This window comes from Somniosus microcephalus, chromosome 9 (assembly GCF_052327205.1).
Source record: "Somniosus microcephalus isolate GS21.2 chromosome 9, FLI_Smic_1.0, whole genome shotgun sequence".
Classification (NCBI taxonomy): Eukaryota; Metazoa; Chordata; class Chondrichthyes; order Squaliformes; family Somniosidae; genus Somniosus; species Somniosus microcephalus.
The window spans coordinates 186241848-186259558 of record NC_140995.1 but is presented as its reverse complement, the minus strand read 5'-3'; the positions used below and the strand labels follow the sequence as shown (position 1 = coordinate 186259558).

At 45.7% G+C, this 17711-nt stretch overlaps 1 protein-coding gene across 3 annotated transcripts in view; it reads left to right on the top strand.

Annotated features, from left to right (window-relative positions):
* The first annotated feature begins 10106 nt into the window (after positions 1-10106).
* sh3bgrl2 (SH3 domain binding glutamate-rich protein like 2) overlaps positions 10107-17711 on the top strand; it is a 95133-nt gene continuing 87528 nt past the window's right edge. The window contains exon 1 of one of the 3 annotated variants that reach the window (XR_015079592.1): positions 10107-10477. Coding sequence is in view for 2 of the 3 variants with exons in the window: in XM_085997688.1 (XP_085853814.1) it covers positions 10433-10477 (45 nt within the window). In the remaining variant the exon portion in view is untranslated. The remainder of the gene's footprint in view (positions 10478-17711) is intronic. The other 2 variants (XM_085997688.1, XM_085997689.1) reach the window with 2 other exon arrangements.

Here is a 17711-nt window from a genome sequence, read left to right as displayed (position 1 = left end):
ATTGTGACAAAACATTAATGTTAAAACTCCATACAGAGCAATACACATCAGCCTTATGTCTAACACTCACGTGTATAGGAGTTGGTGAGGAACCATGAAAATGGCTTCTCCAAGCCTGTTCATGCCACCTGGTCTTAAAGGTAGCAAAGGCCTTCCGACTGAGTCAAATATTGTACCTCTCTTTATATCATTTTCTACTTCCTGCTGGATACAACCAGTGTTCCCTGTAAGGTGCGTGGCCGCACAATGCTACAGGGAACCCGCGTTGACGGCTTGCCGGCATTTCAGTGAAAAAAAACATGCATGCGCTGTATTTTGAATGGCCCAATCAGCCCCTTAAAGGGGCTGCGCAGGGTCAAAAAAAATTACAGGGAACATAGGATAGAACACTACTGGGTGTTTTATCACTCTCAGTTCTTTGAACAGATTGCTAGACAGGGATGAGAAACCTCATTTTTTTCACACCATACTGTTACTTCCTATCATTGCTTTTCCTGAGCCATAGCATTATATTACAAAACCTTGTCAAAGGATGAACGGACACCGCGCAACAATCGCCAGGCAGCAGTGTTCCCTCCCAGTCGGGGAACACTTCAGCAGTCAAGGACATTCAGCCTCTGATCTTCAGGTAAGCATTCTCCAAGGCGGCCTTCGAGACACACGACAACGCAAAATCGTAGCACAGAAACTGATAGCCAAGTTCCGCACTCATGAGGACGGCCTCAACCGGGATTTTGGGTTCATGTCACGCTACATGTAACCCCACCTGACGTAGGGTCATCCAGACTCGAGTCGTCGTTGGCTTGTTCTCTCTACACAGATGCAGCCGGACCTGCTGTGATTTCCAGCAAAAAAAATGTTTTTTTGTCTGTTTTTTGTTTTTCATACAGACCCCAGCATCTGCAACATTTGACCCCTTGTGACCCCACCTCATTGTTCTTTGATGACTAACCTGTTTGGACACCATTCACACCTTTGATCGCTGTGATTATCTCTCTGCCGAGGTGTGATAAATGGCAGTTGGAAAGATTACCTGTAATCATCTGGCATTATTCTCTGACTATATAAGCTGTGTCTTTATGCATCTCTCCACTTCACCTGATGAAGGAGCAGCACTCTGAAAGCTTGTGATTTCAAATAAAACTGTTGGCTATAACCTGGTGTTGTGTGACTTCTTACATTTGTCAAAGGCTGCAAACACGAAGGGCCAAATGGCCTCCTTCTGGGTTGTATCGTTCTATGATTCTATGGGGGGAATGGGTGGGTTTGGGTCAGGTAAAACCAATGTTCTTTTTTTTTGGTGCATGGACGCTCTAAGTTGCTTAAAATTTTCACATATGTGCGGTTTCTCCCATACCAAAGCCGGTGAATGGCCTGCATAGGACCTCCAGACCGCTGCACAGCCACGCAGCTTAGTGGGAACATTGGGTGAGATGTGCAAATTTTTAAAATCTCAAACCCGAAACCAAGCTGCCCACTTCTGGTTTTAACAGAGGTGGGGAGGAGAGGGGAGGATGGCAGGGGGAGAGGAGGATGGTGGGGAGGGGGGAGGATGGAGGGGAGGGGAGGATGGGGGGAGGGTGGTTGTACAGGGCCTTGGTGAGACCACACCTTGAGTATTGTGTGCAGTTTTGGCCTCCTTATCTGAGGAAGGATGTTCTTGCCATGGAGAGAGTGCAGCGAAGATTCACCAGACTGATACCTGGGGTGGCAGGAATGACGTATGAAGAGAAATTGGGTTGATTAGGCTTATATTCGCTAGAGTTTAGAAGAATGAGAGGGGATCTCATTGAAACTTATAAAATTCTAACAGGACTAGACAGATTAGATGCAGGAAGGATGTTCCCGATGGCGGGGGAGTCCAGAACCAGGGGTCACAGTCTAAGGATAAGGGGTAAGCCATTTAGGACTGAGATGAGGAGGAATTTCTTCACCCAGAGAGTGGTGAACCTGTGGAATTCTCTACAACAGAAGGCAGTTGAGGCCAACTTATTAAATATATTCAAGAAGGAGTTAGATATATTTCTTAAGGCTAAAGGGATCAAGGAATATGGGGAGAAAGCAGGGACAGGGTACTGAATTTGAATGATCAGCCATGATCTCATTAAATGGTGGAACAGGCTCGAGGGGCCGAATGGCCTACTCCTGCTCCTATCTTCTATGTTTCTATGTTTGGTCATTTAATTATTATAATGAGGCTGTGTTCCTCTGATTTAACTTATAGAAACATAGAAACATAGAAGATAGGAGCAGGAGTAGGCCATTCGGCCCCTCGAGCCTGCTCCGCCATTCAATGCGATCATGGCTGATCATCCAAATTCAGTACCCGGTCCCTGCTTTCTCCCCATACTCCTTGATCCCTTTAGCCTTAAGAAATATATCCAACTCCTTCTTGAATATATTTAATGTATTGACCTCTACTGCCTTCTGTGGTAGAGAATTCCACAGGTTCACCACTCTCTGGGTGAAGAAATTCCTCCTCATTTCTGTCCTAAATGGCCTACCCCTTATCCTTAGACTGTGACCCCTGGTTCTGGACTCCCCGACCATCGGGAACATCCTTCCTGCATCTAGTCTGTCCAGTCCTGTCAGAATTTTGTAAGTTTCAATAAGATCCCCTCCCATTCTTCTAAACTCCAGCGAGTATAAGCCCAATCGTCCCAATCTCTCCTCATACGTCATTCCTGCCATCCCCGGTATCAGCCTGGTGAATCTTCGCTGAACTCCTTCCATGGCAAGAACATCCTTCCTCAGATAAGGCGACCAAAACTGCACACAATACTCAAGATGTGGTCTCACCAAGGCCCTGTACAACTGCAGCAAGACATCCTTGTTCCTGTATTCAAACCCTCTCGCTACGAAGGCCAACATGCCATTTGCCTTCTTAACCGCCTGCTGCACCTGCATGCTTACCTTCAGCGACTGGTGCACAAGGACACCCAGGTCTCGTTGCACTTCCCCTTCTCCCAATCTATTGCCATTCAAATAATAATCTGCCTTCCTGTTTTTGCCACCGAAGTGGATAACCTCGCATTTATCCATGTTATATTGCATCTGCCATGCTTTTGCCCAATCACCCAACCTGTCCAAATCATCCTGGAGTTTCTCAGCATCCTCCTCACAGCACACGCGCCCACCCAGCTTTGTGTCATCTGCAAATTTGGAGATATTACATCTAGTTCCCTTGTCTAGATCATTAATATATATTGTGAATAGCTGGGGCCCAAGGACCGATCCCTGCGGTACCCCACTAGTCTTCAGCCGGGTTTCACGGACCTCAGAAAACCCAACAGCTAAAGAAAGAAAGACTTGCATTTATAGGGAGGGGGGAACTGCTTTAAGGAACAGCTTGTGGGCCAGGAGGAGGAGAATTCTTCCTCCCAGCCCATCAACTTACATGCTTCCCTGACCGCCATCAGACCCGCCCCACGATCAGAACCACCGCCACACCACCCCCCCTCCCCCCTGCGATCAGAATCCCCCTGGGATCGGCGACCTCCCCCCCCAAAGATTCAGAACCCCCCCACTCACGCTACCACTAACCCAGCTGCAGACTCCCTCCCTACATGTTTCCGGACTGCGGCCTCCTCCGGAGCGTTCCTCACCTGACAGGGAGCCAAGCCTGTCAATCAGGCTGGCTTCCGGGCGGGAACCTGCTGGAAAAAAAATACGCATGCTGTAATGTTAAAACTGCACACTCCCCCCCCACCCCAACCACTCCGCCCGATCACAAAACCCACCCCAGTCAAGATCGGGGCCTATGATTCTAAGCAGCGGAGAAATGGACTCCGACCCAGAAGAGTGAACTTCTGGCCAGGAGCCACAGTAGTAAAATAAAGCTGAAAAACTAGTAGGGCAGTCATAGCTCAGTGGGTAACAGCAGCGGTGGAGGATGGGCTGTAAACTAGACCAAATTACCTTAAATTTAAAAGAACTAAATAGTAGATTAGTCACAGCAGCTGAGTCTTACAGTGTAGTCCAGTGGAGTAGTGCAGTATTGATGGCAGAGAAGTCCACAAATTCATCCAGACCCCATCTGGGATACTATGTTCAGTTCTGAGCACCACACCTCAGGAAGGATATATTGGCCTTGGAGGAAGAACAGCCCAGGTTCAACAGAACGATACTGTGGCTAAAAGGGATAAATTATGAGGACAGGTCAGATAGAAGAGGCTTGTAGTCCTTTGATTGTAGAAGATTAAGGGGTGATCAAGTTGAGGTGTATAAGATGATTAAAGGATTTGATAGGGTAGGTAGAGAGAAATGATTTCTTCTGGTGGTGGAGTCCAGAACAAGGTGGCATAGCCTTAAGCTGTTCAGGGGAGATGTCAGGAAGCACTTCTTCACACAAAGGGTAGTAGAAGTCTGGATCCTACTTCCCAAAAAGCTGTTGAGGCTAGTGTAATGATCAGTAACCTGTCATTCTAGAATGGTACACTAGGTGGAGCTGTAGAGCTGTATGTATATAACACTAGGCTACCCACAAGGCAGTAGTCAAGATGGATGCTGTAGAAGTCTACATGGCATGAATAAAGTGACTAGCTAGAAGCTAGCTGTTCATAATGAAAACGACTAGTTATTAATGAACATAACATGGTACCAGGATTGGTAAAATCTGCTGAATATTATGAAACGTGACATGGAGACTTTGAAGCCACCGGAGGGTTTGAAACTCATGGGCAATGTCGACTGCAATTGGCGGACTTTCAAACAACAATTCAAACTCTACATTGCTGCCATCGGGTTCAGCATGAAGCCAGACGCAAGGAAAATAGCATTGCTGCTCACGGTTGCAGGCCCGCAGGCGATAGAGGTATTTAATACATTTGTATTTGATCAAGAGCAGGACAGAGAAAAACTGGATGATGTGCTAAAGAAATTTGATACACATTGTTCTCCCAAAAAGAATGAGACCTATGAGAGATACGTGTTCTGTTCACGGACACAGCAGCAAAATGAGACTTTTGATAGCTTTATGACCGATCTGAAACTGAAAGCACAGACATGTAATTTCTCTGAGCTGAAATCATCCATGATTCATGGCCAGATTGTGTTTGGTATTCGTGATAAAAAGGTCAGGGAACATCTGTTGAGAGAAACCGAACTAACATTGGAAAATGCTGTGAAAATATGCCAAGCCAGTGAGCTAGCTCAAAAGCACGCGAAGACTTTCAGTGAAAATAATAATAATGCGATTGTAGTAAGTGATAGTGCTGCTGTCGGTGCTGTGTCCTACAAAGGGAAGAAACGTGGGCAGAACAGAAATGAAAAGCAATCGGAGGAAGGAATTTTTAATTGTAAATGCTGTGGTTACAAACACCAGTCACGACAATGCCCAGCGTTTGGAAAAATGTGCACAAAGTGTCATGGAAAGAATCACTTTGCCAAACAATGCTTTTCAAAAGTAAAAACAAAGAAAGGGCAACAAGTCCAAGTCAATGAGATTGAGGACACTGATTTAAGTGAGACATTTTCTGTAGGAATGGTGTCACGTGACAATGTAGAAAAGGATACAGAAAATGTGCAGCCCTCAGGAATGGACAATGCTGAACATAAAGTTAATGCAGTAAAAGGGGACAAATGGATAATGTCACTGCAGGTAAATGGGGCATTAGTTACATTGAAACTAGACACTGGGGCAAAAGCAAACTTAATCAGTATGAGTGACATTAAAAATATGAAAGAAAAGCCCAAAATACAGAAAAAGTCAGTACAGGTAGACTACCCTTTATCCGAACTTCCGAAAACCAAAACCCTCTAAAAACTGAAGGTTTTTTCGTTCAGCGTAAGTCATGCGCACGACCCCCCGCCGACCCCCCCGCCGACCCCGACCCCCGCCAACCCCCCCGCGGACCCCCGCCTGCCCCGACCCCCGCCGACCCCCCCCGCGGACCCCCGCCGACCCCGACCCCCGCCGACTTACGCTGAGCGTCAGCGTAATTCGTGCGCACGACCCCCCGCGGACCCCCGCCGACCCCCCCAACCCCGACCCCCGCCAACTTATGCTGAGCGTCAGCGTAAGTCGTGCGCATGACCCCCCGCGGACCCCCCCCGCCGACCCCGACCCCCGCCGACCCCCCCGCGGACCCCGCTGGCCCCGACCCCCGCCGACCCCCCCGCCGACCCCCCCGCCGACCCCCGCCGACCCCCCCGCGGACCCCCGCCGACCCACCTTCCGAAATCCGAAATTCTCCGAAAACCGAAACACGGCTGGTCCTGAGGTTTTTGGATAAAGGATAGTCTACCTGTACTACTGAAGGACTATAATGGACAGAAAATAGATAGCTTAGGTGTATGCAGACTTAAAGTGACAGTCAAAGACAAAGTGCATCATCTCATGTTTTCTGTTGTGGCTGAAGGACTTGATTCACTACTAGGTGACAAAGCTTGTGAGGACTTAGAACTGGTCAAGAGAGTCTACCGTATAAACTGTGCCATAAGCAGACCAGATGACTCTGTGGATTCTGTAGTGAGTAATTTCCAGGATGTGTTCAAAGGATTTGGAGTTCTACCATTCAATTACAAGATCCAGCTAAAGGAGGATGCTCAGCCAGTGGTACATGCTCCATGGAGAGTTCCAGCACCCCTGTGTGACTGGCTCAAGAATGAACTGGACAGAATGACCACACTAGGAGTCATCAGGAAAGTCAAAGAGCCAACAGATTGGGTTAACTCCATGGTATGTGGAAAAAGAACAATGATCTAAGAATATGCATGGATCCAAAGGACTTAAATGCAAACATAAAACGTGAACACTACCAGATTCCCAAGCGAGAAGAAATCACCAGTGAAATGTCAGGTGCCAGTACTTCACAAAGCTCGATGCCTCACAAGGATTTTGGCAACTAAAACTGGATGAAGAAAGCACCAAATACTGTACCTTCAACACACCATTTGGCAGGTATTGTTTCCTCAGAATGCCTTTTGGGATAATATCTGCATCTGAAATCTTTCATAGAGCGATGGAACACGTAATTGCAGGTCTGTAAGGAGTTCGGGTCTATGTTGATGACATCATCATCTGGGGCTCCACACTGAAAAAACACTATGAGAGACTGACTAAAGTGCTGGAGAGCATACGCCGGAATGGACTGAAGCTTAACAAAGCCAAGTGTCAGTTTGGTGTCCAGGAAGTCACTTTCCTAGGAGATAATCTATCTGGTAAAGGAATAGAGCCAGATATGGAAAAAGTAAACGCCATACTCAAAATGCCCCGACCCACTGGCAAAAAAGGAGTGCTACGCATCATTGGGATGATAAACTTCATTGGAAAATCCATTCCTAACTTGTCAGCCAAGACAGCCTGTCTGCGAGACCTGCTACATAAAACAAATGAGTTCGCATGGACAGAAAGACATGAACAAGAGTGGATGAATCTCAAAACAGTGCTGACAACCACACCTGTACTCACCTTCTTTGACCCAACAAAGAGAACCAAAGTGTCAACGGATGCATCAAAAGATGGCCTAGGCACGGTCTTGCTACAAGCAGAGGGTGAAGATTGGAAGCCTGTTGCCTATGCCTCCAGGTCTATGACTGATTCTGAGTGTCAATACGCCCAGATTGAAAAGGAATGTCTAGGCTTGGTAGTTGGACTAGAAAAGTTCCATGGCTACATATATGGACTTCCCACCTTCACAGTTGAGACAGACCACTGCCCACTGGTTGCCATCATAAAAAAAAATCTGAATGAGATGTCTCCAACGATACAACGACTCATGATGAAGCTGCAAAGATATGACTTTGAACTGTTCTACACAACAGGCAAATACATAGTGTTAGCAGATGCACTATCCCGAGCAGCCACAATGAGTCATGTGAGCTCTACTGAAGAAGACGTGGATGTTCATGTGAGTATGGTCACTGCTGCGCTGCCCGTGTCAGACACAAAATCAAAGCAAATAGCAGAAGAAACAGTAAAAGATACAGTGTTACAAACAGTAATAGAGAACATTCATCATGGTTGGCCAAAAGGTTCCTGTCCAAAATACTTTCACATCAGGTCAGAATTGAGTGTTGCAAGTGGACTATTACTAAAACAGAACAGAATAGTCATTCCACAGAGTCTACGTCAAGACATGCTCAAAAGGATTCATGAGGGACACCTCGGAATTGAAAAATGCAAAAGGAGAGCAAGAGACACTGTTTATTGGCCTGGCATAAATAAGGACATTGAGAACATGATAGGCGAATGTGAGACATGTCAGAACCACCAAAACAAACAAGCAAAGGAACCAATGATAGTAGCTGACTTACCAACAGCACCATGGCAAAAGGTTGGTATGGACCTTTTTCATTTGAATGGTAAAGAATATCTATTAGTGATTGACTACTATTCTAACTATCCTGAGATGGCGCTGCTCTCAAGCACCACAGCAAGCAGTGTCATAATGCATGTTAAATCCATCTTCGCCAGACATGGAATTCCCAGGATTGCCATTAGCGACAATGGTCCGTGCTTCAACTGTAAGGAGTGGCAACAGTTTGCAGCACAGTATGACTTTCAGCACATCACATCCAGTCCTCTGTATGCTCAGTTGAATGGTAAGGTAGAGAAAGGTGTTCAAGTTCTCAAACAGCTACTGAAGAAAGCAACAGAAAGCAAGTCTGATCCTTATCTCGCCCTGCTGATCTACCAAGCCTCACCTTTAGACTGTGGTTCTTCACCTGCTGAACTCCTAATGGGTCGCAAGTTGCGTACCACGCTACCCTGGTGTGCAAAAGAAAAGCAGAGTAAGGAACTGAGACAGAGACTTCAACTGTTAAAGTTGAAACAGAAATCATACTATGACAAGTCATCCAAAACCCTAAAACAATTGACAAGGGATGATGTTGTCAGGATTGAGGATCCAGATGCATGGAACAGGAAAGCTACAGTTCTTGAGGAAGTTGGACCAAGGTCATACACTGTTAGAACTGAGGAAGGACAGATTCTCAGGTGGAACCGCCAGTCCCTCCTGAAAACACAAGAAACTATCCAAGAGCAAATCGATGACAATGCCGCAACTGAATCTTGTCACTCACCACCGGAACAATCTAACACAAACACACATACAGGCTCTCATGAAAACACATCAGACTTACCTGTGCTGAGAAGATCCACACGTGAAGTAAAGAAGCCTGATAGACTTAATCTTTGAGTATAAAGTAAAGCTTTGAAAATGTGTTGACTGTTGTGAAAATGTTTATGTTTATAGAGCACTAACAAAAGTGTTACTGATATCATCTTTATCGTTTTTCTTGAAAGTTGATTGATATTTGTTTAACCTCAAAGAAAGGGGGATGTAATGATCAGTAACCTGTCATTCTAGAATGGTACACTAGGTGGAGCTGTAGAGCTGTATGTATATAACACTAGGCTACCCACAAGGCAGTAGTCAAGTTGGATGCTGTAGAAGTCCACATGGCATGAATAAAGTGACTAGCTAGAAGCTAGCTGTTCATAATGAAAACTAGTTATTAATGAACATAATAGCTAGGTCAATGGAAAATTTCAAAACTGGGATTCATAGGTTTTTGCTAGGTAAGGGTATTGAGTGATATGGAACCAAGGTGGATAAATGAAGTGGAGATACAGATTAGCCTTGATCTAATTGAATGGCAGAATAGGCCTGAGGAGCTGCGTGGCTAATCCTGTTCCTATGTCCTAGGAGATTACAGTCAGGTTGAGCTCGGAAACCCAATGGCCTTGGTACTGGTGGATTAAACAACCCGAATGCCACTCAGTAATTCTTATTTCCTGAACCGCCTTTCCTATTTATGTCCCAAATATATGCTCTCAATGACTCACTGCAGTCGGGCTTTACAAACGGTCCTTTATATCATTCCGCATAACGTTTTCAGTTCGGAAGCAGATTAAGGACAGTCAATGCTGAAATGCAGTGCTCTTGACAACAGGTGGCTCTTACTGTGCGTTTTCAGAATGAATTGAATGAGTGAATGAATGAACGGGGCGATCCTCTTGGGGGAGATCGAGATCGATCCGATCACTGTTCGCTGCAGCAGACCCTCCTGGCGACAGGCGGTACTGCAGGCGGTGGCCCGAGGAGAGCTTGGAGGCGCCGCGCTGCACGCTGGGAGGTGTAGTCCGCTGCCGCCAGGGTCCCCGCGACCTGGCGCGAGGGAAAGACTACATTCCCCAACACCCCGCGCGCGGCTGTGGAGCGCTGCGCTGCGCTGCGCTGGCTCGGAGCAGCAGTGAATGGGCGAAGCGCTGCAATCCCGTGCCGGCTGGCAGCGGTGCGCTCGGTGATGAGCTTGGAAACGTGCATTTATTTACTGACTGCCAGCTCCGTGTCATGCATTCCTAGGCGGCAGCGGCGGCTCGATAGCTCAGTCTGGCAACTCGGTTCCATAGCAATATAAGCGTAAGGTCGCGGCAGATTTGTTTGTTTCTTTAATCTGCGGGTTTCTCCTCTCCCCGTTTGAGAAGATGGTCATCCGTGTGTTCATCGCCTCCTCTTCTGCCTCTGTTGCGGTAAGTGGGGAAACCAGCAGCGGCCGCTTTATGCGGCGGGATCTTACGGTCGTGTTTGTGCTGCAGCTGTACAGACATCTGCAGACACATTATTTTAATTGAATCGGGGCTCAAACTTACCTTATTGATACCATTAAGCTATAAGTGCAATGTATATGGTGCAATGTATAACATGGCATAATTTGACCTATTTCTTACAATTATTGGGATGCAGATTTGTGGATTTAGAAATATTTTTTGTTGGTGTCTAAGTGTCACACAGATGCAAGAGAGTTCTGATTTGTTTTTCATACGTGACAAAACTTTGGAAATGCGTTGCTAGCGGTGTGCTAATCTTAAGTTGCGAGTGAGTCTGTTCGATTTATAGATGTGTTCCGAATAGATTGAAGGATTTCTACTGAACTGAATTACTGCGTTATGTTTCTTTAAGGTATACACCGTGCTGACATAACATGCACTCCGCTTCTCACCCTTTGACATAGACGAGGGAGGGTGGCCCTGCTCTCAGCCGCTCTTAATGCCACCCTCGGGCAACTGTGAGGGGGCACACAGAGTGGGGACTACACAGCCAATTCTTGTTTACCACTGCAACATGCTCTCTGATACCTCCCAATGGAGTTGGGGATTGAACCTACCTCTCTCCACTCCGCACCACTAAATACTGGTGCTCCAGCGCACAATGCTACTGAGCCATTCTGACAAGTTGTTTTTAATTTCACTACAGCGAATCAAGAGAGGTGGCTGCAAATCCTTTATTCATAACCATGGGATGAATTGTTCAATGTGTTTCTATGATTTTTAATACGAGTGGATTATTAATGCAGTATTTAGCTTTATTCAGGCGCAGTGAATGAAGCTGTTGACAGTTCACCTCCTGGTTAATTTATTATTTTCATTCAAGTGAATTATCATTTGTCTGCATGGTGGACATAACATTTGTAAGAAAACGTTCTATTTTTTAACCCTTCTGAACACTGGTTAGAGGTAGAGTTTTAAAAATATAAACGCATACTTCCTTTGAATAACCTCACCGGAACCAGTGTTATACTGTCACTTTAGGGTCAGTCTGAACTGGTCGCAAATAGATCTGTGCAGAATAATTGCAGTTCTCCAACCCTATAGGTTGAGCACTAGTCAGTGCTCCAGTCATGTCCTTCAGCTTTCTGTGCACAGTGATGTTTAGGTATTCTGTGGAAGGAAATAGATGCACTTGGGAGGCAAATAGTGAACCTCGTTTTCAAGTGCTGTCACCCTGCTTCATAATTCTTTTTAATTGCTACCTTTTTGTCAAATCCTTTCTATATTTATGTTGACATCCAGCATTTTGACCAAAACAAAAATACACTTTAAAAAAGAAACATTAAAAAGACTTGATTTTAAAAAAATCTAAGTTCACTTGTAAATCATTAATATCTTTATCATTAGTATCATTATAAAATCATTAAAATCATTGTTATCAATGGTGCAAAGAAATGACAGAATGCTTTCTCAAACATATCTGCCTTAGGACTGTATCCTGGTAAACACATGCTGTGTTTTTCAATACAAAACACTTAATGTACCCTGGTGTGAAAATATAGGTGCTGATCTTTCAGTATTTATATAAAAACAAACCTCTTTGGTGATTTCCAGGGACACTGCATCCAACCTCTTTTTTTTAAATTATAGTTTATATATAATATTCTAATTTTTCCTGCGATCATGAGCATTCACACTTTTGTACCAGGTTTAAAGCTAACAAGATGCATGTGTTGCACTGGAGCCAGTGGAGATTGGCAAGGATAAGGATGTATGAGGTAGTGTTTATGTAAAGTGGAGTTCAGGAGGGCAGTAAAAAGTGCACTGGAGTAGTCGAGCTTGGAGATGAACATATGGATGAAGGTTTCAGCTTTAGTGAGGGTGAGGTAAGGGCAGGGTAATTTAGTGAATTGGAACATTGATCTTTCACCTTTGTGACACCGGCTTTAATCAGAGAGTGTGAGAATCTCATTCTCTGGCTGTTAAATAATCTAAGTTTGAACAATCTCTGGCTTGATATCAGTGCTTTCAGTGGTCACAGCTTGACAGCACAAAACTGCTCCATCGTTTGACATTTATTGTAACTGCTTAGGCAATCTCATTCAGGACACATGATGATTACTAGTGTGCTGGTCCAGAGGGAGAATGGGTTTCAGATATTGGTTAAATTTGGGTTTGTACGGAAAGGCAGAAGTGTATGATGCTGTCACTTAATACAAGGAAGAAAAATGTTTAATTACCCATCCAGGTCATCCATTTGAACACCAAATTCAGATGTGCATATATAAATACACAGAAAAATCAATAAGATGCAGCCACAGTATACCCCATCTATAATGTATCACTGCTGGGTAAGTGATGGGTATGACCTTTTCTGTAGTTATACTATGACTGCATGCCAAATTTTTTTGTTGCTTATAGCAGTTCTTTGATTAAACAGCATGAATCTGATGTGAAATTGTTACCTGTAACACCATTCTTTCTTTTCAAATCTGTTTAACTTTTTTGCTGTGATGTAAGCACGGCTCCCATGACAGCTATAAAACTGGCCTGGAGCTCAAATTTGCAGTGCAATAAATTAGAACAACTTGCATGTATATAGTGCCTTTAACATAGTAAAACGTTCCAAGGCACTTCACAGGAGTGTTATTAAACAAAATTTGACACCGAGCCACATAAGGAAATATTAGGACAGGTGACCAAAAGCTTGGTCAAAGAGGTAGGTTTTAAGGAGTGCCTTTAAAAGAGTAGCGTGGAGAGGCTTAGGGAGGGAAGTCCAGACCCTAGGGTCCAGGCAGCTAAAGACATGACCGCCAATGGTGGAGCGATTAAAATCGGGAATGCGCAAGAGGCCAGAATTGGAGGAGCGCAGAGATCTTGGATGATTGTAAGGCTGGAGGTGGTTGCAGGGATAGGGAGGGGCAAGACCATGGAGGGATTTGAAAGTAAGGATGGTCATTTTAAAATCAAGGGGTTGCTGGACCGGAAGCCAATGTAGGTAAGCGAGCATAGGGTTGATGGATGAACGGGACTTGGTGCAAGTTAGGATATGGGCAGCAGCATTTTAGATATGTTCAAGTTTATGGAGGGTAGAAGATGGGAGGCCGGCCAGGACACCTTTGGAATAGTCAAGTCTAGAGGTAACAAAGGCATGGATGATGGTTTCAGCAGCAGATGAGCTGAGGCAGGGGTGGAGACGGGCAATGTTAAGGAAGTGGAAGTAAGCGGTCTTGTTGATGGTTCGGATATGTGGTCGGAAGCTCATCTCGGATAAGTAGGATGCCAAGGTTGCGAACGGTTTGCTTCAGCCTTGGTGACCAGGGAGACGGATGAAGTTACAACAGAAAATGCTGGAAACACTCAGCAGGCCAGACAGCATCCGTGGAGAGAGAAACAGAGTTAGCGTTTCAGGTCTGTGATCCTTCGTCAGAACTGGAAAAAGTTAGAGATGTAACTGGTTTTAAGCAGGAGCAGAGGCAGGGGAAGGGGGGAGGGAAAGGAAGAATAAAAGGGACGGTCTGTGCTAGGGTGGAAGGCAGGAGTGGTTAAATGTTGCCATGGGGATGGCAGAATCATCAACAGCTGCCACATGAAAAAATAGGGGTAGGGGTTATAGTCTGAAATTGTTGCACTCAATGTTAAGTCCAGAAGGCTGTAAAGTGCCTAATCGAAAGATGAGGTGCTGTTCCACAGGCTTACGTTGAGCTTCATTGGAACAGTGTAAGAGGCCGAGGACAGAGAGGTCAGAGTGGGAGTAGAGCGGAGAATTAAAGTGACAAGCGACCAGAAGCTCGAGGTCACCCGTACGGACTGAATGGAGGTGTTCCGCAAAACGGTCACCCAATCTGCGTTTGGCCTCCCCAATATAGAGACCGAATCGTAAGCAGCGAACACAGTATACTAAATTGCAAGTAGTACAAGTAAATCGCTGTTTCACCTGGAAGGGGTGTTTGGGGCCCTGGAAAGTGGGAAGGGAGGAGGTATAAGGGCATGTGTTGCATATCCTGCACTTGCACGGGAAGGTGCCGTGGGGAGGGGAGGAGCTGTTGGGGGTGATTGAGGAGTGGACTAGGGTGTTGCGGAGGGAGCGGTCCCTTCGGAATGCTGAAAGGGGAGGGGAAGATGCGTTTGGTGGTGGGATCACGCTGGAGGTGGCGGAAATGGCGGAGGATGATCCGTTGAATGTGGAGGCTGGTGGGGTGAAAGATGAGGACAAGGAGAACCCTATCGTGGTTCTGGGAGGGAGAAGGGGTGAAAGCAGAAATGCGGGAAATGGAACGGACACAGTCGAGGGCCGTGTCAACCACGGTAGAGGGGAATCCTTGGTTGAGGAAAAAGGAAGACATATCAGCAGCACTAGTATGGAAGGTGGCATCATTGGAACAGATGTGGTGGAGACGGAGAAACTGGAAGAATGGAATAAAGTCCGTACAGGAAGAGGGGTGGGTGGAAGTGTAGTCCAGGTAGCTGTGGGAGTCAGTGGGCTTATAGTGGATGTTTGTCAATAGCCTATCCCCAGAAATGGAGACTGAGAAGTCAAGGAAGGGAAGCGAAGAGTCAGAGATGGACCATGTGAAGGTGAGGGAAGGGTTGAAATTGGAAGCAAAGTGAATGAAATGTTCTAGTTCAGGGCGAGAGCAGGAAACAGCACCATTACAATCATCAATGTACCAGAAAAAGAGGTGAGGGCGGGGACCTGATTAGGACTGGAACAAAGAGTGCTCTACATATCGCATGAAAATAGCTAGGGCCCATGCGGGTTCCCATAGCAACACCTTTAATTTGGAGGAAGTGAGTGGAATCAAAGGAGAAATTGTTCATTGTGAGAACAAGTTCAGCCAGGCGGAGGAGGGTGGTGGTGGATGGGGACTGGTTGGGCCTCTGTTCAAGAAAGAACCGGAGCGCCCTCAGGCCATCCTGGTGGGGATGGAGGTGTAGAAGAATTGGACGTCCATAGTGAAAAGGAGATGATTGGGGCCAGGAAACTGGAAACTGTTAGTGGCAGAGAGCGTCGGAAGAGTTGCAAATGTAGGTGGGAAGAGACTGAACAAAGGGAGAAAAAATAGTCGAGATAGGAAGAAATCAGTTCTGTGGGGCAAGAACAGACTGAAACGATGGGTCTACCAGGGCAGCCCTGTTTGTGAATCTTGGGGAGGAGGTAGAAGCCGGCTGTGCGGGGTTGGGGGAATATGAGGTTAACAGCCATGGAGGGAAGATCTCCAGAGTTGGTGGCTAGGGAACGGAGTTTGTGACGGGGACCGAAGGCAATGGATTCAGTCTTCCCAATTTTTAGTTGGAGGAAATCTTTGCTCATCTGGGACTGGATGTCAGGCAAGCAGTGTGACAAATCAGACAGTGGAGGGATTGAGAGGTGGTGGTGAGGTAGAGCTGGGTGTCGTCAGCCTGAACCGGACGTCGTGTTTTCGGATGATCTCGCCAAGGGGCAGTATGTAGATGAGAAATAGAAGGGAGATAAGGATAGATCCTTGGGGGACTCCAGAGGTAACGATGCGAGAGTGGCTCATGAGAAGCCATTGCAGGTGATTCTCTGGCTAGGACTGAATAGATAAGAATGGAACCAGGCGAGTGCAGTCCCACCCAGCTGCACAACGGAGGAGAGGCGTTGGAGGATGATGGTGTGGTCAACTGTGTCAAAGGCTGCAGACAGGTCGAGAAGAATGAGGAGGGATAGTTTACCACGGTCACAGTCACATTGGATGTCATTTCTGACTTTGATAAGGGCCGTTTCAGTGCTGTGGCATGGGCAGAAACCTGATTGGAAAGATTTAGACATGGATTTGCAGGAAAGATGTGCACTGATTTGGGAGGTGACAACACGTTCAAGGACTTGGAAGGGAAAGGGAGGTTAGAGATGGGGTGGTAGTTTGCAAGGACAGAGGGAGTCAAGGGTTGTTTTTTTGAGGAGGGGGCGATGACAGCATATTTGAAAGGGAGGGGGACAGTACATGAGGAGAAGGAACCATTAACAATATCAGCATCAGCTAACATGGGGCCCAGGAAGGGAAGGGGGATGGTTAGCAGTTTGGTGGTGTGGTAAACCACTGTCATACCTGTCTGTGTCTGTATGTGTATTCCACTAGGTACAGGTCTGGACATGCCTCGGCTGACTCCTCCCACTATTCCAGGTATATAAGTGACTACCTCCCAGTCCCTTAGTATTCTGGACGGGTCGACCACTCGAGACAAGACCTTCATTCTTTAGTTAATAAAAGCCTGATTGTTACTCGCTCAACTTCAGTCTTTTGAGTAATTGATGGCGCATCAGGTGGGAAATGGGCTAAGGGGGCAGAAGGTGGGTCTCGTGGACATGATGAGCTTGAGAGGGCATGAGGTGAGATAGGAGAGAAACTTGTGAAAGAAGAAGACGACGACGACTTCCATTCAAGATGCAAGTTCAAGTCTCGGACGGGGGAACCTATGGGGAAGTTTAACAAATTAGTCTGTAACAATTCTTCATAATTTAGATTAACAGATCTGTATACATTTATTTGTTTATCATAATCACTATTACTTGTGCATATGGACCTATGCATTGTAACCTGTGTCAACTTGCCTTTATCACACTACAGTAAAGAAAGCTTGTTTTCAGTACAGAAACACAGTGGGATTATTCACTTACCTTTTGTATGCTTCAAATGTATTGTCCTATAACAAATGCAACAAGGCAATTAGAAATGTGTTTGTGTAACTTTTTGTTTCCATTTTAGTTTGACTCCTTTGTTTCTCCCTATCTACTCTATCAAAACCCCTCATAATTTTGAAATCCTCTATTAAATCTCCCCTTAACCTTCTCTGCGCTAAAGTTAACAATCCCAGTTTATTTAGTCTCTCCACGTAACTGAAGTCCAGTAAATCTCCTCTGCACCCTCTCCAAGGCCTTGTAGACTTGTGAATAAAATCTGAATATGAATGTGACTTGTATGATAATGCACTTTATTTTGCAATTGGCTATGATTTCTGAAACAAAGGCAAAATACTGCGGATGCTAGAAATCTGAAATATAAACCGAAAATGCTGGAAATACTCAGCGGGACAGACAGCATCTGTGGAGAGTAAAACCACAGGATTTCTGAAACTCTAACTCTCCTGTTGCTCCAATAAGTATGAGGCTAAATGATTGAGTAAATTAAAAATTTAAAGCGAGCTTCCCATTTACTATTTAATGCGGCCCAACTTTCGCTATAGGTAAAGGCTG